The following is a 21,274-nucleotide window of genomic DNA, read 5'->3' as shown; positions in this document are numbered from 1 at the left end:
AGACAAGTATATGCAGAGGAGATAATACAGATGTAAAAAATGCAGCAGACACGTGTGCACTTTTTATTTTTTTTACCTCCAGTATCTCTTAAATCTAGTTCAGTTGTGCAGAAATAAAACAAAAGTGTAAAGGACAGAGAGAGGAATAGAATGAGAAAAGTTACCGTACTACAGACACTATCCGGTCTCATTGGCATATTTAAAACAGTGAGAAGTTTGCAGTGAGCTGATGACTTTGTGTGGAAATAATAGGCTCAGCTTTTTTGCTGATCAAAGAGAATTGCTCATTTGTAATGTATGCACATACATCTATCAAATGTATATGTAAAACAGCCGGTGGGTAGTGGATCAGAGGTGCTAGTTCTAAACACTGGCGAGCTGCTATTTCTACAGACTCTTCATTCACACTGCATTGCATTTGTGCTTGGTACTTAGATGGTGTTTGTGTTTGCATGCATGGATGGATGGATGCACAAGTTTATGCAGGTTTGGACAACAGGTCTTTTTGGGGAAGAAGTTGCATTTTCTACTCGCAAAGTATTTGTCTTTGTATCTGGTAAGTGGTGTGAAGAAAAATTATAGTTCTGTAAAACTGCCCCGTTTTGCCACTGGAACTCATCATCAGAAACAACAACACCTTCCCAACCTGTCTAAGAATAAAAAAAAATGATTGGGAGAAGATTGATAAAAACAGTGGGAGAGAAAGCACAAAGATGAAAGACTGATTGATAAAAAAAGGAAAAGATAGATTGGTAATTAAGGTGCACTGTGCAATGCCTGGCCACACGCTCCAAAGAAATAGGGTGAAGCATTTCACCTCTACTAGTGGGTCCATGCAATCTAAACTCACAGTCATCAGTTATTGAAAAACTTGCAACTTGTGAAATTATTCAGAAGTCCAATCAGAATCTACAACTACAGATAAGTCAACAAGTAATCACTATTATGTGTGTCTCCTCTTTGTCAGCAAACAAAACTTTATCAAAGCTTGGCGGTGTCAGCTGCCGTACGACAAGTATTTCCCTCCCGCTGCTGCAGCGCCACAGGTATGACACCTAGTAATCAACGACCTGAAAGCTCCCATCAGACAGCAGCACGGCTGTGAGACTCTCAGCAGGGTTACCCCTGAGTGAGTCTGACAAGAAAAATGTTAAATACCTTGAGCCAAATAGCATGATTCAGAGTTAAAGTAGGTAATGGAGCGTTGATTATGAACATGAGCTGAACTTCAGAGACTGCCGGAACTATCCAGAACTTAAAAGTTACATTTGTTCCATCGTCACACTATTCTCATACTCACAATTCGTTCTGAGATAAAAACAAATGTCAACTTCATGTTGGCACAAGAGAAAAAGTCAGAGGATCACCAGTAGAATACATCATGAGGGAGAATGTCAGTGCCAATCTCTCAAGAAGAAGTTGAGATATATCACTGGAAAAGTGTAAACGTTGACCTGCTGGTGGCGCTAGATAAAAGGTCAGAGCACTTTGGAATAATCCAAAGGAGAAGATTAATGTCTGCACCCAAATGTAATGCAATCCAGCTAACAGTCACTACAATATTTCAGTCTGGACCCGAGTGAAGGGCCCACCAAACGACTGATGTTGAAGACTAAGATATGTCTTCCTCAGTTCTAAGCTCTTTTTCAAAGTCCTCGTTTTTTTCTGTGTTCAACTTTTAGCTAACTGCCTTATTAAACACACAACTCCACAGCCCCCCAATATCCTCATCAGTTTCTGACTGATGCTCTTTTCACAGCACAATGCCGGCCTAAAATACACAGATAATGAAAACACAGACGCTCCTGCACACGCCAAATGAGTCCTTGTGTTCATCGACGGCGTGCAAAGGACGCTTCCTTCCCTCCTCTGGTGATAGCCTCTATTGTTGGTATTGTGTGGGAGGGAGACACTGATTTGCCGCGGCCGGTATAATTCTCTCATTACGAGTTCAGAAGGGGAGAAGAGGCATAGAAAAGGGAGGGATGAAGGCCCCGGAAGGCACGGCGTGCCACAAAGAGCAAAGCCCGACTGATAATGGAGCAAATCCATCAGTCTCCCGCTCTCCATCTCGGCCCGTCTCTCGTCATCCATTCCACAGGCCTTACTGAGCTTTAGATGGAAGTCATTTCGGAAAGCTCGGAGAGGAAAGTGGCTCTGAAGAAGAGAGAAAATGGAGTACAAGCAGTTTTTAGCGCCGCCATAATGCCGTGCAATCTGGCGGAGGGAGGGGAGAAAAAGAAGTGGATAGGGAATGAGGGATGACGCGGGAAGGGAGAGAGAAGAAAGCGAGACGCAGACATTAAGGGACACACAATGCGAGAGGTGGTTTTGGATCAGTCTTTTCGTGCTCTCCGGGTGAGTTTAGCAGCGTGCTTGGTTTCAACCACAAGGTTGCTGTGACCTAACTTAGGCTCCGGCTTCTAAAATCCCATTCACTCCCGGACCCTCCATAAAACCCTCTCTAGCTCCGGCTATGGCTCATTGCTCTCATCACTGGTTCAATTTTGCAAGCATATGCGTATGGGTGTGTGCGTGTGTGTGTGCAAGAATGAGAAAAAAGACTGAGAAAAGAAAGTCTATGAACCCGCTTCAGGGAATTTTAAAGAGACCCCTCCCTTCTCCACATGATACTGTTGGCTCTGTGTTCAATCACCACAACAACCTCACCTTAACAACAATGACTCCAGTAACCTTGGCTATCCATTAGCCTGTCTAAGAACAAAAGCTGTTTCCACAGGGAGCCATTAGACGAATATAGCTCTGGGAAGGGAAGTATCCAATACACCAGATGGGCTGTGCTTTATTCTAGCTCCAGGGCTGGACAGCAGTCTCACAGACCATTATTGAGAGGGAGAAATTAGGCTAAATCGGTGCAACACATGGAGAAATGCTCAGGTTCGATGCTGGAGTCAGTCCAAGAATGTGAAACTGCAGGTGGACTCTGATTATTGCCCAAAGCATGGCAGATATAAGCACACTCGATGTGTTCCTTCTTTTAACCAAACTGTTATCATATGTAATTCTTTGGTGTGGGATTCCCTCATGTAAAACATTATCCATCAGCTCTCAAGAAGACATTAGTTTATTTTACTGTTTACCGTTAGTAAATTTGTTAGTACATTCAAATCACAGAGCTAAGCATCAGCTTTACTGAACAAATAGTCACTGAACAACACTCACTGCTGTTCTGAAGGTATATCGAGAATTTTCAAAGTCTTTTTTAACCATTTGGATGGTTTTCGTAATCCAGGTAGCTGGAAATGAATTATGTCCCTGCTATTTTTGTAAAGAAAATGATCAAACTATTAGTCTTTTGGTATCAAAATATAGAATATGGGAATGAAACACACACACACACACACACAACAAAAGAAAATTCATCACACAGCAGGCGAAGCATGTTTTACAACCTGACAGTTAGAAAAATGTTTGAGGATTCTGGAAATGAACAAAATGACAGATCAGAGGGTGTTTACCTCTCAGAAAAAATCCCATGCTTAGCTCCATTACTTAAATGTAAAGGTAATACATGAATGAATACTCTGAGACTCCGCTTTGATGAGAGCACCATTACGATGCATCTTCCTGTTAGTCTGCATGAATAATCTCCCAAATTACAGGGAACAACTCCAAACACTGTGCCGTAACATTAAAGAGAGCTGCCTTCCGCATGAGCGTTTTACTACCACCGATGCCAGAAAATTCAAAATCGTTTTCATCACACTTGTTAAGAAATGCCCCGATTTATTTATCAAAGTGTCTGCTCTTCAAAAAAGAACAGCGAACACTCGGGGTCTGAAAATGGAAGTGACAGGAACGAGAGGGATTAAAACAATGCATCTCATTTGTCATTGTTGTGCCCCTTTCTTGTCCAAAGGACGGAGATAATTTCACACAAAATGGTGTCAGACAGCTCTCAGCTCGAGCCCTGAGTTGTGAATTTACATCTATTATGTATTAGGGCTGAGCTCGATAGCCAGCCAGTCCTGACTATCAGTGAGAGCTGAGGATGTGTCACCTGTCTCTTACCGTCCCATATGGTTTCCCCTGAATAACGTTAAAGCTGTACCTCCGGGCTACAGAGCAGATAACAGCACAGTGTGTGTGTGTGTGTGTGTGTGTGTGTGTGTGTGTGTGTGTGTGTGTGTGTGTGTGTGTGTGTGTGTGTGTGTGTGTGTGTGTGTGTGTGTGTGCGTGCGTGCGTCTCACATGGGGAACCGGTGAACGGCTGCGGTGAGGGAGCTGGAGTATAAGACCTTGTTAATGTGACAGACACAGTAAAACAGTCACCAAGGGAACGAGCCGCCGTTGTCGACTTTGCTCGATAACTTGACAGATACAACAGGAAGCAGCAATTTGGTTTGTTAAGGCTGCTCTCAAGTTCAGTTCCCAACACACCTTAGTTAGAATAAGTGACTGGCACAAGTGGAGCTCTGCTATTATCATTGCTGTGAATACAACACTGTTTCTGGATTGATTTAGAATGGAAAAGTTTTTGTCGAGGTACCAATCAATATCAAGGCACACACAGCTTTGTGAGAGGGTTGGCAACACAAAAAATGGGAGTGTAACTTTAAGCTTCAGTGAAACGTATTTTATTTTTTCTAATTATTTTCTTTTCTTGGCACTTGAACATGGCATAAAGTTCTAACAGCCCGTTTCTATGCCTGACAAAGTTCTGTTCACTTTGTTCACATGATAGGCATATATTATAAACACTCTTTGGAAAACTGGATTAGTATTCTAAAACCAATTAGTCCAATAGTCTAAGACAAAAAAACTTCACAAAACCACATATGACAAACTGACGCAAGAGGAAAAGTCAGGTAACCACAAAAATCATTGTTATGACAACCAATCTAATAGATGTCCAGATATTTCACTCACTGGATAAGTGGAAACTTTGGACTCAATAGTATATGTTCTCTGGGCACTGTGGATATCTGCACCAAATTTCCTCAAATAGTTTGAGATATTTCAGTCTGGACCAAAGTGATGAACCGACTGACAGGTTGTGTGAATCGCTTAATTACTAAATCTGCTATGGTGCAGTGATAACCTGCCCTACTCTGCCTCTGATTGGTTTGTAGTTGTTGCCTTCATTGGTTGGTTTGGTTAGTTTTAGGCATGTGGAGTGAAAATATCACGATTAGCAAATCAGAGGACAAATTAGGATGAAAAATGTCACGTCCAGGTCTCTGTCCAGCAAAGTGTTCTGTTTGACTACTTGAGCAGTTGAGCGGGGAAACAATGCCTTGAGTGCAATAATGCTAATGAACACTCATGATGGAGTATTAATGCAATCTTTAAGATTTAATTATTTCAGAGCTTGCTCATTTGTTCCCTCATTGGCTTAATGAACTTGTAACTTCATCCCTCTGTTGTTTGGTTTAACTCAAACAAATTGATCGCAAAAACCTTATGCTGCTGCTCTGTCTTTGTTTTCATCAGTTTCTATGTCATGTGAGAATCCTTTCCCACGAATACCAACAGCATGTATAGCAAAATGTCCTCATGTGATGACTGAACTTGCTAGTTTATAAGGTGTCAGAGTGTACCTGGTAGACGTGGTAGGCGTTGGCAGCTCTGCCCTGCAGGAACACGGAGGGGATCCATACGTTGATGAGAGCGCGATGAGCCCTGAGTGACACAAACAACAGACCGTCCTGCTGTCGTCATTATCATCATAATCATCATTATCATTATCAAAGCAACAGTGTGTCTTTGCGCTATGCTTGGACAACTACAGCAAATTACAGCTCACTCTGGTAAAACTCCTCAAAATCTAATTTGGTCATGATATGAGGGTGGAACAAATGAATGAACGTATGAAATCAAACAGTGTTTGAGCTTTGTTCACAAACTCGTGAAAGAGTAACTTATACATACAATTACGCTGTGAAAACTGATATTTTAGATGGATGATATGTTGCTCTCGCAAGATACCAAACAAGAGAAACTCAAGGGGTAAAGAAAAAAGCTATGAAAGAGGGAAGGTTGGAGGAGGACAAAGTGAGGGGGAGAGAGCAATGGAGGAGAGATAACAGAGAAATATTCGTACGTCTCAAAATCTGACAGGCTGGGGTCATCTGAAGTCTGGCTTAAATCACCTGGAACCTGGAAAAGAAAAGAGAGGGGGAGATTGATAACAAGTAAGAAAAAATAAGACATCCATTTAACATACAGGTCAAAAGCATATAACAATAAACACACAAACATGTCTGATATGTAATTGATTCCCAAAAAGAGGCACTTTTAGACCCTCGGGGTACTTCTGCATTTGTCAGGGGGCACTAGACAAGATTGTAGAGTAGCTAACTAATTTGTATATGCTGGAACGGATAGCTAAAAGTCATGCATAAACAGCTGAAACTCATAGCTAAAAGTAATAGATAAACAGCTTAAACAGTTAGCTAAAACTAATCGATGAAAAGCTGAAACAGTTAGCTAAAAGTCATGGATAAACAGTTCAAACAGTTAGCTAAAAGTCATGGATAAACAGTTCAAACAGTTAGCTAAAAGTCATGGATAAACAGTTCAAACAGTTAGCTAAAAGTCATGGATAAACAGTTTAAACAGTTAGCTAAAAGTCATGGATAAACAGTTGAAAAGCTGAAACAGTTAGCTAAAAGTCATGGATAAACAGTTCAAACAGTTAGCTAAAAGTCATGGATAAACAGTTCAAACAGTTAGCTAAAAGTCATGGATAAACAGTTCAAACAGTTAACTAAAAATAAGTTAACAAAGGCTAACAGCTAACTAGATAGGTAAAATGGTTAACAAAATCCTGCTCCTGCAGCTTCATGAGGTAGATATACAAACTTAACCAAACCAACCTAATCACTGACAGTTCAACTGTATGAAAAAAATGTTGTAATAATATCTGATTTAAAGTCAATTGAAATTAACATTACTGGTGAAGATGATGAAGGTGTTCTTTAGATCATCTGACTGGGTTGTGGGAACCACTGCAATACGCAATACACCGTTCACTCATCTGAGGCTGACAGCTGGAATGCCTCTTCATGCATATATGTGTTATGTGTGTGATGCTATTATTGTTATTGATGAGTATCCTCAGTCAGCAATTGTAATCCAAATCTGACACTCTTTATGCAAATGTGTGTGTTTATTGTGTACATGTGTGTGTGTGTGGATGTGTCTTCAAGCCTATGATTTGTTTCACTCTTTGTATGCTTCGAGGTCCCTTGAGAAACCACATGACCAGGCACAGATGTTGGCCTTCTGTAAGTGTCTCTCTGTGTGGGACAAAGAAAAAGTGTGTGTGTGTGTTTGTCTTCCCGTTGCTCTAGTCAAGAGCTGGCATGTCAGCTTCTCTATCTTAAACCCTGTCACCACAGCCCCCTTCAATGGGGTCTCCGGTCTTCAGGCTTGGATCAACAGCTCCAAGAGTGTCACACACAAACAGAAACACACAAACACATACACATACTGTGAAAGTAATAGAGGAACAGAGAGAAAGAGACTGTGAAGTGTATAGGCGGTGGGAAAGTGATCAGCATTTTGGTCATCTGCAGCAGCAGTAGCTATTGGGAGCTGGAAGCATTCAGCAATCATGAGCCACACACACACACACACACACACACACACACACACACACACACACACACACACACACACACACACACACACACACACACACACACACACACACACACACACACACACACACACACACAGACACAAACACACACACACACACACACACACAAAGAATGAATGGTCCAGCAGAGAACAGCTGAAGCTATGGGATAAGAGGTCCTATGTTCAGCCTGGGGCTCCCACCACTGCAGACGGTGCATGTTTGTGAGTTGGTTTGTGTGTCCACACTGCCTTGAGCTCTCCTGAGCATGACCAGATGTTGGCATTCTCTCTGTAGAGGACCACTTTGAAAGTAAGTAAGTTTGATCTAGTTAGCGTTAGCATTGATTGGACACTGTTGTTAAACAGGCACCAAAGAGAAAACCACCTACAGACATCAAACTCAAGTAGAAGGATGTGAGCGCACACTGTTTGATTGACAGTTAATCTCAGAGCTGCAGGGCAGAAGCGCTGCAAAAAAGAATGAAAACAGAGGAAACTCACATATGTTCGAGGGAAATGCAGTTAACTGTTATTGGCAGCCATTGACCGTAGAGGAAGAAATGAGCAGAGCAACGCCGCAAAAACAAACAAGGGGGAAGTGGAGATGAAAATCAAACAAAATCACAAGGAAGAGGGTCAAGAAAATGGCAGGGTAACAGAGGAAAACCTGCAGAGGAATCAGATGAGAGGGGACATTGCAGTTTGTATGTGTGAGTGTGTGTATTGTGGTGCATGTGCGCATCCAGTCACTCACCGGGCCTCTCAGGTCAATGAGTTCCTGTCTCATCTGGACAATGAGGTGGTCTTTGGCCATGAGGGAACGGTACAGGCGCTCATTAAACTCTATCAACTCACCGTGCATCTCGGCCACCTGCAGCAAACACACACACACATAGACAGACAAACAGAGGAACAAAACAAACAAAAAGGGCACTTAAAATTAATAATGCTGTAGAACATTATTATATAATACACGATTAAGTCAAAATGGAAAACAGAAAAGCATGTAAATACATTATGTATTGCCTGAGAACATTCAAATCTACAATTTTCAGTTCCTGTGTACTGTAACACACAAAAGGCCGAAGCACTCCAGGTGATGAATGAAATGACGTGATGAGTCCTGACAGAAGGGCAGATTCTGGGAAACAGTCAAACCCCTGACAGGGAGGGAGAGAGAGAGAGGGCTGAGAGACATAGAGAGAAACAGACAAAGCGAGTAAGGGGGCAGAAACCAGTTCATATCCTGAACAGTCAGACTCCTGCCAGCCTGCTAATCAATTCTCATCAGCTCTAACTAACCTTGACGTGGTGTTATTCACATCTGTGTGTATGTGGAAATATGGCCGAGCTATTCTGTTGTGTGTGTGTGCCCCCCCCCCCCCCAACCCGTCTGCCTAACCAGGCCGGACAGTGTGGACAGGTCTCTGTCAGGAGACTGACAGCTGTGACACACACTGTGCTGTATGGAGGACACCTGCTGTCACAGCTGCTTCGGCAGAGCCCCGTCTCCGGCTGACAGGTGAGCCGGGGCCGAGGCCGCCGCTGCTGCTCCGACACCGAGGCCGCTGCTGCTCCGACACCGACCTTCATACACTCACTCGCCTCCCATTTAGGAGCCCACACACTGCCGTTAAGGAGGAGGAGAGGCTCCTTATGTAAGAACAACAACAGCCATAACGATCATAATAAACTTCATTTGTAAAACACTGCATGCTTCACAAAATAGTGTTGTGCCAGAGCAGATTTCAGTTTCGATACCAGTATACACCCAAAATTTTATGTTATGACAATTGAACATTGAAAAGATGTCACGCATCAGAACGGATTTAGCAGCATGGTTTCTTTCAAACAAAGGCAGCATAGACAGCAGCAAGGATTCAACATCAGTATGTGTAGCAAAAAAAAAAAAAAACCACTTATACAACTCTGCAATAAGACAGTTTTAGTGTCATTGTTAGTGTGAGTATGCATGACCTGAGCAACAAGAATCAATGAAATGGAAGTCAGGACCTGTGCTAACATTACAGGTGACCATGAGGGGTTTAAGGACAGGTTCACATTTTTTTTATTGTCTATCTTAATAACTATAACTTACGTTATTCAGGAAGTGACAGCTCCCGGCAAAAAAGTAGTTCCCTTTTTGTGTCTCCCTGGACAGTGTGTTCCTTGAGGAAAATGTTTCACAGCAATGCAGCAACCACAACTTTTGTAAATTAATGTATTTGCATATTAATGTTGTAAAACAGAAAATCCAGGAGCCAGACTGCAGCTCCATACATCAAGCCTTCTTCCCTCAACTACTCCAATCTACAGTCTGAGCCAGCTGCTGTGAAATTTCGGGAGAACACATTTAATCAATGTTTCAAACTTGTTTTTTAAATTCACTGAATTCAGTCTTTGGCAGTGGTAGTTCCAAGCCTCCAGTTGCCATGACAACCCTATTTAAAATACAGTTTGCAAGGCTACAGAGCATGTGTCCCCCCCCCCCCCTCTGGAGCAGACGGACTCTGGGCCAAATATGTCTCCCTGTGCAACCTACATTTTGAATGCACAGCCTCCACTGGGCCAAAGAGTAAAATATTAATTAATATTAAATACATTTTGCATTCTGCAGCTCACATTACTGCAGTGTTTATAAACTGTACTTTTCATTAGAACTTTCTTACTCGACAATTTTATTTGCAGAAAACTACGATTTAATAATCTCGCGAATATGTGAGTGAGTTATTTCTCATATATTTATGACTTTAATTTCACCAAACATGTTTGTTTGATTTACAACTTTAATCTGATAAATTCCGAGTTTTTTTGGGGAATATTATCCGCTCCCGTGGCTCCATAGGTATATATTTTTTTTACCTACAGTGGCCCCAATAATATGCTGTCATATAAACAGGCAAAGGCCTTAGAACACTGTTACATTTGTATTAACATGAGAAACTGAGAGAAAATATTAAATACATAAGACGAAACACACAATTACTTTTAACTCACTACACAGTGTTATACAACCGCTCTCGCAAAATACAAATCACACCACAAATAAAGATAACAACCACCGTTTTCTATATAATAATATATAATATATATATAATAAAATGAGTTAATTGAGTCTCCTGTCTCTCTCATCATTCTTCTTGTCAACACAACAGGTGCTTTAGTGAGAGAAAGTTTTTGTTGTGATTTACATATCCCTCTGCCTGTCTTTGTTTTTCCATATTACTGTTTAACTGCAGCTCAGATGTTGTGAAGTGAATTATGACGTGTGCATCCTCAGGCAGGCAAACACAGCATGAGCTCTATAGGCGGTAATCCATCTAAAGTATTAAGCAAATGAGCAACAAGTCGGGGAGTTTTGAAAGACCTGCAATCCCTTGCAGCTGATTACAGCGATGATCAACACTTTTTGAAAAAAGAAAATGTCTGCACGTAACTTTTTTTCACCTAAGGGTGATAAATACTGGAAAACAACACATCAACAATCTGAGTATTGCTAAACTGAGACCATGGGAGTCAGAATTTAATCAAACTGAACCGCTCAGTCTATATCTACATGTCTCCTAACAACAGAGACTTTAGAAATCTCAGGATCAGATAGGGTCGCCAAGCAATAAAACAGAGCTGATGGTAATCTCAGAACATGAAACATAACAGACTCCAGCTCAATATTTAATCCCCAAACCTGACATCTTAATGTTTCTGTTTGTATCCTGAAAGAAAACCTTGATGTCACGTTTGTTTCACAAGCTGACAAGGACGCCCAGACACACACTTTTCAGTGTATTTATGTCCCGTATCCAACAGCCACATGTCACATCCTGTCATATTAAAGTCAAGGAAAAGGAAGTCCACCCTTAAACACTCACTCAGAACCCCCCACTGACAATTTCTCACAGTTATACACCCCTGCACATCTTGACACTTTAATAATATAATATACTTGTTTCAACGTACTCTTATTTGTTTACAATATTTTATTGAATATTTTCATATTTCAATTTCTTTAATTATGTCTTTATTATTGCACTGTTTTTGTTGTTTACTGTAATGGTTCTGGTTCTGGTTCTGATTCTGATTCAATGTCATTCATTACCTCTTATTATTTAGCCACCACAACTCTTACGTAGGACATTATAAAAGATGGAATTAAATTGAAGAGTGAAGAAACCCAATTAATTCTCAGTGAGAGGAAGCTAATCAGTTTGTCACTCTACAGCCATATGTGTGTGTGTGTGTGTGTGTGTGTGTGTGTGTGTGTGTGTGTGTGTGTGTGTGTGTGTGTGTGTGTGTGTGTGTGTGTGTGTGTGTGTGTGTGTGTGTGTGTGTGTGTGTGTGTGTGTGCAGGCGTTGCCAATGTGTTTAAACAAGTTCATCTTCTCTACAGTTATTAAACGCAGGGTCATTAAGATGCACAGCCAGCTTTCAGGGTACATTCACTCAGGCCTGGACCTCACATGCAAAGGGTATTACTCAACTGCATTATTATCCCACTCTGCAGCTGACCTTTCTCTAGACGAGGCCACCGAAAGGCTGGCTCCAGGCTTGCATAAGCCAATAAATAAATCTGCAGGACACGGGCTAATTAGTGTCTGCAGAAATCAAAACAAACAAAAACTAAATATATGAGGGGGGGAAAAAAAGATTGGTACAGAACAAGGTAGTTATGGAGACTTCAAAAGCTTAAGGGCACCGTCAGAACGGGTTAGGTTTAGAGTTTCGTTAAACTGCACAAACGATGAAAACAACAAAGACAAGCAATAACATGGCAAACAAAAACACAGGCTAGGGAGATGATATTAATTCCAAGTAGTGCACTGCAGGATGTGTGGGTGTGTGCATGCGTGAGAATGCAGCACTTGTCTCTACCTTCACTAACTCTTTTCTCCTGACACTCACAACCTGAACAAAAAACCTGTGATGGACTGGCTTTCAAAAATCCTTCGAGCCAGTGGAGTTTCAAGTTAAAAAGCTTTCGGTGTGAGACCATAAAAAACATCACAATAAGCCTGACAGCTCAACAGGGCAGCAAAGTAGAAGCCTGACACACGCTGGCGTTGACTGCTGTGGGCTATAGCTGATCCTGAGCCTTGAAGCCGTGGCTGTGTGGCTCACGCAGGGAGCTCCCAAGGCCGTCCTGGAATCAAAGATCAGGACCGAAAGTGACATGGGTATGTGCAAAAACAAAAATCAGCAACATGGTTACCGATCTCCATTTATGTTGCCTTTTTTAGTGGATGGAAATGGTAGAAAATTACCAGTATATGCAGTTAGTAACTTTACAGTTAAATTGTTAGAAAGTACAATGTCCTTGTCATGGTTTACCACAAAACATCTTTAATTAAAGCATGAAACTGCAACTTATTAATGTAAGACACTTGTAAGTACTGTATGGAAGGTTTAAAGGTACCCTGTAAAATGTCATTAATACTGCTTTGGAGCAATGTTTTGATAAGTGGGACCCCAGTTTGTCTGAATCCTTCTTTGTTAGCCAAACATGAATTGGTTATTTTGCTGGGATCAAGTTACTTTGCAATAGATTAGTTTTTCTTATGTAGAAATAAAGGACAAACTGTCACTGGATCTATAGCAAGGATGCTGAAATTCAATGAAAAAAGATCTTCCTGTTGGTTGTAATAGGTACATTTTTTTTGTAAAGAATTGTAATTTAGTAAGTATAAAATGTACTTGACTGAACAAGATAAAACTAATAACATTTTCATTGCTTAAGGTTTATCTCTTTCTAAATTTCATTTTCAATGGAATTGATTTAATTTGTACTGTTAATTATTCCACAGTATACAACTATAACTAAGTGACACCATTATGATTAATAATGACAAATGTACTACATTTGTTTGCCCCACAGTAAACATTATTCTATGTTGGTTATTCTCTTTGTAACAAAGACAAACTGTCATCATTTACATCATGCAACAATGCAAAGTAGAGCCGTGCCTCTTAAAAAGCAAACACAAAGCCAAGTTTCTTTCGGTTGCAGCACAAACACTAAACAGCCCTTCGGGACCAACAGAATAATTTACATATCGTGAAAATAGATATAAATTCACTCCACACAACAACAGCTTCTCTGGCCACTTTTAAAATAATCATTCATGTTTTGTATATGGTTACAAAATACAAATTTGTACCTAATATGACTGAGAAACGGGGACCACAGCGGAGCACTGTGAGGCAAATTGCTGTTTGCTATCAGACACTAAGTCTGGCCTGCAGGGTTGGTTTAGTATGATGCAACTGTCGGCACTGCCGGAGTCATCACAGCTAACTGCCATCCAAGTGACGCTGACCACACGCTCTCTCACCTAAACACTCTCCATCACACCCTGAAAAAACACACACTCAGACACACACACAATCCCCCTCCTTCATCCATCTTCATCCGAGCTGAGCCGACCTGATTAAAAAGGCTAAGAAAGCCCCGGCTGCACGTCGTGCATTCTGCATGCATTTATATAATTTCATATCTATTTCAATGTTTCAGTGTTTACGATAAGCACGTCAATATATTTCACTGACAAAGTACAAAGTCAAATCTGTTTACTGCTCTTGTAAACTTGCAAACAACTGAGAAAAGCAAAGACCCTTTTAATAAATCATTTTTCAGATATTGTTGTTGGTAGCAGAAAATAGCAACTGGAAAAATGAATAAAAAGGGGATGACATGCAGTGCAACAAAGATAATGAGCCGGACTAGTGGCCTTGTTACTCTTACATTCATTTAATAACTAGGTCACCGATGACAACACATGCACGCAGACCCTCCAAAAACCATGCAGGGTCACAGAAACTCAGATTTACTGATAGTCACACATCATCTTTTGTTATATAACATTCTTTCTAAGTACTTTAATCTTAAATATACATATTCCATAACTCATTTTTCCCATGCTCCTTCAAATACAGACAAAAAGTCTAATTTAATTCTTTCTGATATCAATACTTCTTTGATAATATTTCATATAATACTTCTTCAAGTGAAACCATGGGCACTTGTCTGCTTTCCAATTCAACATCAAGCATTTCTTTAAAGAATTACACGTTCACATCTTCAGAATAGGTTATCGTGTACTGTGATGTTACATAAAGCTTAATGTCAGGTGGTTTCTTAGCGCTCATGTTAAACCAGGACCTTTTTGATAGGGGGCAAGGACACCAGGACTTAAGAGGAAAGCACGTTCATCTCTTTTTCATACAGGGCAGAAGGGGAGACCCAGCCGCAGGGTTTCAAAGGTTCATTTAAACATCTTAAAACTGGGTTAGACCTCAACCAGAATACGGCCCGAAACTGGGTTACTTTTGTAAATCTAAATGCAGCTCGTCTCTCTATCTGAGTTTCTGACTCAGTTCAGCACAGCTGCTCCGAATAGAGACAAGGCTGAGAGACGGAGGGGGGGAAAAAAAGGAAGAAAAAGAGGGTGAGAAAGGACCAATATAGACATCACAAGCTGTGCCCTCCACTCTGAACTGAGGTGGAGAGAAAAACAAAAACAAAGAGAGATGAGTTAAGATGTGTGAGCGCCCGATAGCGGCAGATGGACCAATAGAAAAGACTGAAATGGTTTATGAAGAGAAGAAAAAAATCTGGCCCGTGGTACAGACGGGACTCTTTGTCACTGCTGCATCACACAGTGAGCTCTGTGAGCACTTGGTTCACACATTTTTGGGTTGGTGTGGTATTATTACTTTGAAACGCGCCGCAGTGATGAAAATGTTAAAGTACAGTCTGTCAGCTTTAATTTTGTGGTGTTTTCTTCACAACCGGATGAACAGTGAAAGAACTAAAGCCCCTCTCTTACAGCATGTTCTCCCGGTGCGGGTGACAGAACTATTTGGACATTTTTAAGATTAGGTTTGCATTAGAAAAGTAGTCACTTTCACTATCAAGAGCCTGAATTTAAATATACACTGACAGGGCTTTGCCAGTATGAAGATAGTGGATTAAACAGATGTTGGGTAAGCGCAGCATATGGTATGTTTTACTTTTTGCCATTGAATCTGTGCTTCCATGTTGCTGAAAGATCTTCAATATGACTGTTAAACAGGTGTTGAAACCGTAACGAGGCAGGTCTGTTAAGCTTTCGATCTTTGCACGTTTCAAGCGGTGTGCATGGGGCTGTAAAAAAATGCAATACAATAATAGTTTTTAGAATTTGTTTTGCCTTTCCAAAACCAGAGAGCAAACATGTGAGGAATGTTTAAATGGTGTATGTATCTGCTCTAACGTGGGGAGCAAATGTTAGCAACTCAGGCTAACCAGCAGCTGTGCAGCAGCACATCCAATGTGAAGTAATTTACCTACTGTGTGTGCTGGTCCTGGATGAAATGAATAAATACATCATTAGCTCTACGGCGAAATGCACAAAACAATACAGTCTCTTTATTTAGCATTTCATGCTCACAGCTTTAGCCTCAACGTTTTAGCATGTTACCATGTATGTATGTAGCCAAATAAGCAGCTGGAGTCACTGAAAAGAGAGCGAGAACAGCGTTAGCTCGATTGGCTAACTAGCTACTGCTGACAAAATAAACTAGCCAAAGTTGCCATTGCAGGTGACAAAATTGACAAGTGTTGGCTAGAAATAGGCTAGTGTTTGCTTCTAATGTCTGAGGTCAAGGACCAATTGTATTAAAAAAATTACTTAGAACTTCAAGTGCTAAATCAGCCACTGTTTTCACTGTATACTGTGTATGTACCGTGTGAAACATATACCAGAAACATTTGACAGGTGGCGCAACAGTAACTAAAAGGGATTGGGGCGAACAGATTACAAGGCTGGCAAACAAAAAAAGTTTGTTAATCAACAAGTTAGACTTGTACAGACTTTCAAACCTAAAGCTTGATATAAGCTTGATGCACCCGTAAGGGTCTCAATCGTCATGTATATGCAACATTTTCTAACAACGCGGTTACAGGCGGGTAGAGAATATATAGAGCGCGTTTGCCACAAGCGGAAACCCACACGGATTTTAAAAGCTCCAAACGTTTCCTCGCCACAATTCCGTGTCAGCTCCTGTCCGGGCCACCGTCCTTTCGTAAGTATAACATAGTCTCTACACTCCTGCTGCAGAGCTTCTGTTCCAACATGCATGACTCGAGAGTCGATACCCGACTGAGCTCAATACTAAAAGTAGCTGAGATAAACTTAAACATACATGCACATCTTTAGGCTACATGGCAGAGACATTAAGTTTTAATACTGGTGAGATGATTTAACTGCACTGTGGCGCTTTAATAATTCATCCTTCATAATTAAATGCCCACAAATTGTAACATTAAAACCATTTTTGCATGACGCTTATTTTTCATTTTACCAATCACATCCTTACATGCATACATACCTACAATAATTCAAGTAAAAGCTAATTTAATCAGCCCTAGAAAGGCAATTTTACTCAAAGCATGTATGAACACTTCAAAGCAGATTCACCTGCACTATTCAGAGAAGAATCGCATGCATTATGCAGCTTTGTGTCTTTCCAAGGGTCACATTCACTTCTTTTACACAGCAAACACAACAGGCAATATACAGGCATTTCTGTTCCTATTCTCCCGTTTTTTTTACTGCGTCTCTACTCTGAAAATATTCAGAGAGACTCTGAGTCGGTGGCTCGTAATTGTTGTTCTTGTTCTTGATGTTGTTTATGGTTAATTAATGAGCTTGCGGATCAAAGGGAGAATCCCCGATCCCACTGGAAGTTTCGACCCATATCTCTTCTCTATCCTCCGAAAGCGCTCTGCCTCTTCTTATCAATACAACACAGCAGATATTTAAAAAGAAAAAAAACACCATGGGAAAACGTAGCAAAAGAAAAAAAAAGATCTGCTGTAAATGTAACTGCATAGTCACAAGACTCCCAATGTAGTTAGACATTAATATAGTTTGTTTACTGGATGTGAGTCAGACGTCTGCTGAACAATTTAGGTTAGGATGAACCAGCCTTTGAGCTACAGTCAGTTTATAGCACTACTGTATGATGTAATGAAGCCTCAATTTTCTATGCATGCTGCCTTCATAAATGTTCAAGGCACTTTCTAATGACTCACAGGTGTCTGGAGTAAGAGTAAATATACTGTTCCTTAGCAATGACTGATCACAACACACTGCCTCTGCAGAGGTTTGACAGGGTCATTTCACAACAGCTGCTGAGATTTCTGCTTTTTACAAACTCATCTTCCAGCCTGTGTTATGGTTAACACATTCAAGCATCGTATCACATTTTGTTCACAAGCTAAACGGACGAGTTACATAACAATGTTAGTTTGCACAGTGATATTATTTCATCAAGCAATTCTGTTGGAGCTGAGCTCGAAAAAGCTGGATAGCATTCTATTGAATATGTGGCTGTAACACAGTAACCTGTATCTTAGAACTGATTCATTTGATTGTCATCCTCAGAGCCTGATAAAAGTCATATAAAATGACTTCATGTATCCTTAATGGTTCTCAATTCTCAATTCAGAGCAGGATTATGTGAAGATATTTTGGAGTAATGCCGTCTTGAGCAGAGAATGAAGTCACTCTCTCAGGCTTCCCTCAGGCTAACACCCTTACCTATATCACCACCACCTTTTGCTGTTGTTTGCACTTTTCTTGCTGTGAGCACGGTTAGCTGCCAGCTCAGCTGTCGCCATGTTAAGAACTGTGTGAAGGCAGTCCCTCTACTGGGAATTTTTGAATTGAGAACCTTCAAAGCCTATTTCATGCCTAAATAAGCAAAATCAAAGCTGAGAAAAAATCTCTAATGCATCTGCATAAGAAATGTGATAGCAGACGGTTGTACTGTATATGTAGTTACATATTCATAGTTGTATTCCGTCAGACATACAGTAGTTTTTTTGTAGCCAGCTTTTCCTTGAGCTTACCGTTGTTTTTTACTAGCAGTTTTCGCTCTTGAAAAGTTCTTAAAAAGGTTTAAATCTGTTTTTCTCAGACACAAAGACAAGATAACGTCCATGAACGCCTCGTCTCACAACAGCCTGAAGTGGCGTCAAGAATTTCAGGTGAGTTTAAAATCTCAAGTGCTGGAGGAGAGGTAAGGATTTACCTTCGTCTTTGTTTCATCTAAAAAAAACACAGTTGGTAAATCCTCTTATTCTAGGACTTCCCTCCTTCATTATTTACAGCTTACGCGACTCTGGCTTTTTTCTTTATTTTGGAAATGACAACTGAAAAATATTAACATAGTGTTGACAACACCCTGACATCATTCTATAACAAGGGCACAACATGAAATATTAATAACTAAAGGCCAAATCCATGCTGTCATCATTTAAGTTTCATAATTGATTCAAAATGCAATTAAAAATGAACAGTCACATGCTGGTGAGTGTGAATGCTTCTCAGGCCCATGAGTCCAGAGAGGCGCTTCTGTACTGTAGAACTTCAGCCTGACCAACAGCTTGTGTGCACTGATAAGAGGATGTGATACATCACTACCTGCCCACCTTTTCCTTATCACCGGAGCCTCACGGATCAATGTCATGCAGTTTTGGTGCTTCTCAGAAAAACCTCAGTGGACATGTTAACTGCATTATGTAATTTGTTTTTATCACTCACAGACAAGGAAAAAAACACCACGCATAAAGCAGAAAACTAAAGTGCTTATGCTTCAATCCTCTCGAGTTGTTGTAGTTTCACTTTCTTACCTATTTGTTTTTTCTCTCTCTCTGAATCCGTCAGTCTTTCACTCATTTTCCCTTTTTTCATCATTTCATTGTGTTGCTTTTCATTTGAGACAAGCGACGGTCTATTGGGATATTTTAAAGTGCCATCCCACTCTGATAGCTTTTTAAACCCACTTATATCCGACATCCATGCGGATGGATTCGTGTGAGGAATCCCACCCATCCGGACAAGACTTTGCACATCGGGTGATGCACAGATACATGAACACACCGCGTATCGCTTTCTCACAGTCGCAGCTAAGAGGTGAAGGAGTGATGGGAATGACGAAGCTGGTAAGACGAAGGCGGCAGGAGGGAAGAAAAGATTCTGGAGTCATCAGAGGGTAAAAATAAATGCTTTCTCCACAAGTCACTGCGGTTTATCAAGCTACGAACTTCAGCAGAGACTAAGGGAAGCGATGATAAAGAGAACAAAAACAATAATAATTATAAGAGAAATCAGGTGGGAATAAAAATGTGTGAACGACTGGGATCACAGGAGGTGTGAGCAGAGGAAGGACACACTCACATTAACACCACGGCCAATTCACAAATCCCCTGATCTACTGTGTGTGTCTTTGGACGGGAGGAGGAGACCTGCAGGATCAAAACCGAAACAGTGGGAGACTCCACAAAGTCGGCCCTGCTGGTTAAATCACAGACATTGCTTTGAGGCGACAGTGGCAGACATTAAGCACAAAATCTGGCTTCTTGTACAGCTGTTAAGTGACGTGAGGGTCAACTTTCTATTCTGTTTAAACACCCCCCCTTAGCCACTGGCAGACAGGATGCAAAGAGCATGGAGCGCTTTGAGATTTGGCTCAAATATAAACAAAGTCCAAATCAATAGCACGCATTAGCATCATTCAATTAAAACTGAACTGGGTCACAAACACGGGCGTGTTTCCCAGGTTAATGAAGGCTGAGCCCTGTCCAATATTTATTTGTGTCTGACAGGCCTGTAGTTATCCAACAAGGCTCGATGTGACATTTCCAAAAGAATCAATAACCTGGTGAGTCAGATTTAGTTTCAGTCGCTGAAGCCAGACAGCTGAATCGGAATGTAGATCGCACATTTTCTGAATCCACACATCAAAACCGACAGCGATGAATGCAGTAAATGGACGCACACGCTGACAAGCATGCTGAATATTAAGGCAACCCCTGTTAAACCAGGTTGTTGAAAACATTGATGGTGGTCCTGTATCTCCTGTTTGCTGCACATCTTTCCTGTTCCCCCTCCTCTGAGGTTAAGACACACGCTGACGTCATTAGCCGCTAGACGACTTGCAACATATCATGGATGAGGAAAACTCTTTTGTCCTGCATGACATGCTTATTCAAACTAAAATGCCAAAGCCTGGCTGGCCTGGGACCAGAAGAGAGGCTGCGGTGCGAATGTGTCCCACACCGGTCCTCCAGGTTTCGCTGTGAAAGAAAAGAATCAAGGCCGCCAGAAAAGCAAACAGACAAATAAATAAGTAAACCCCCTTAAAAATGTACACAAACATGTGCATAAATAAGTGAAAACTTTGTTTGGCCTAACACAGGCGGAATTATATCTTATTAAAGGAATATACAACTGTGGATTAATTATTCATATGGATGCCTCGCACATCTGACAAACCGTTAGAAAAGACAGACCCTGCCGTTATTCTCCTCTGCCCATGTCACTCTCACCGGGGGGGTTTCCTCATCGGTCAATCTAACAGGAAACCTTGACATAGTCACGCGGTTGGTAACATTATGCCTGATGTCCAGTTATTAGAGATCTTCACCATGCAACAATATCAATGTCTTTGAGAAGAGCTCCTACTCAGGGAATAGCTCTTGGCACTGTTTAAAGTTTAAGATCAATGCGGCTGCGGAAAGTTTTGAGTATCTCTGTGAGGATTTTTCCCCCGCACGGCTCTCACAAGGCCAAAAACTTGTTCAAAGACTTGTTTTATTATTCTTCCTTTAAGCTTGTTAATTTCC

General features: G+C 41.0%; 1 protein-coding gene across 1 annotated transcript in view; it reads right to left on the bottom strand.

Annotated features, from left to right (window-relative positions):
* The window catches only part of snx29 (sorting nexin 29), a 133,650-nt gene that overhangs the window by 44,227 nt on the left and 68,149 nt on the right, over positions 1-21,274 (bottom strand). Inside the window, exons 16-18 of the mRNA XM_054599218.1 lie at positions 8,363-8,479; positions 6,065-6,120; positions 5,562-5,643 (exon numbers count right to left, since the gene is read on the bottom strand). Coding sequence (XP_054455193.1) covers positions 5,562-5,643; positions 6,065-6,120; positions 8,363-8,479 — 255 coding nt within the window. The remainder of the gene's footprint in view (positions 1-5,561; positions 5,644-6,064; positions 6,121-8,362; positions 8,480-21,274) is intronic.

Source organism: Anoplopoma fimbria, chromosome 5 (assembly GCF_027596085.1).
Source record: "Anoplopoma fimbria isolate UVic2021 breed Golden Eagle Sablefish chromosome 5, Afim_UVic_2022, whole genome shotgun sequence".
NCBI classification, from domain to species: domain Eukaryota; kingdom Metazoa; phylum Chordata; class Actinopteri; order Perciformes; family Anoplopomatidae; genus Anoplopoma; species Anoplopoma fimbria.
The sequence above is the reverse complement of the archived record's forward strand: the minus strand, read 5'-3'. Positions and strand labels throughout refer to the sequence as shown.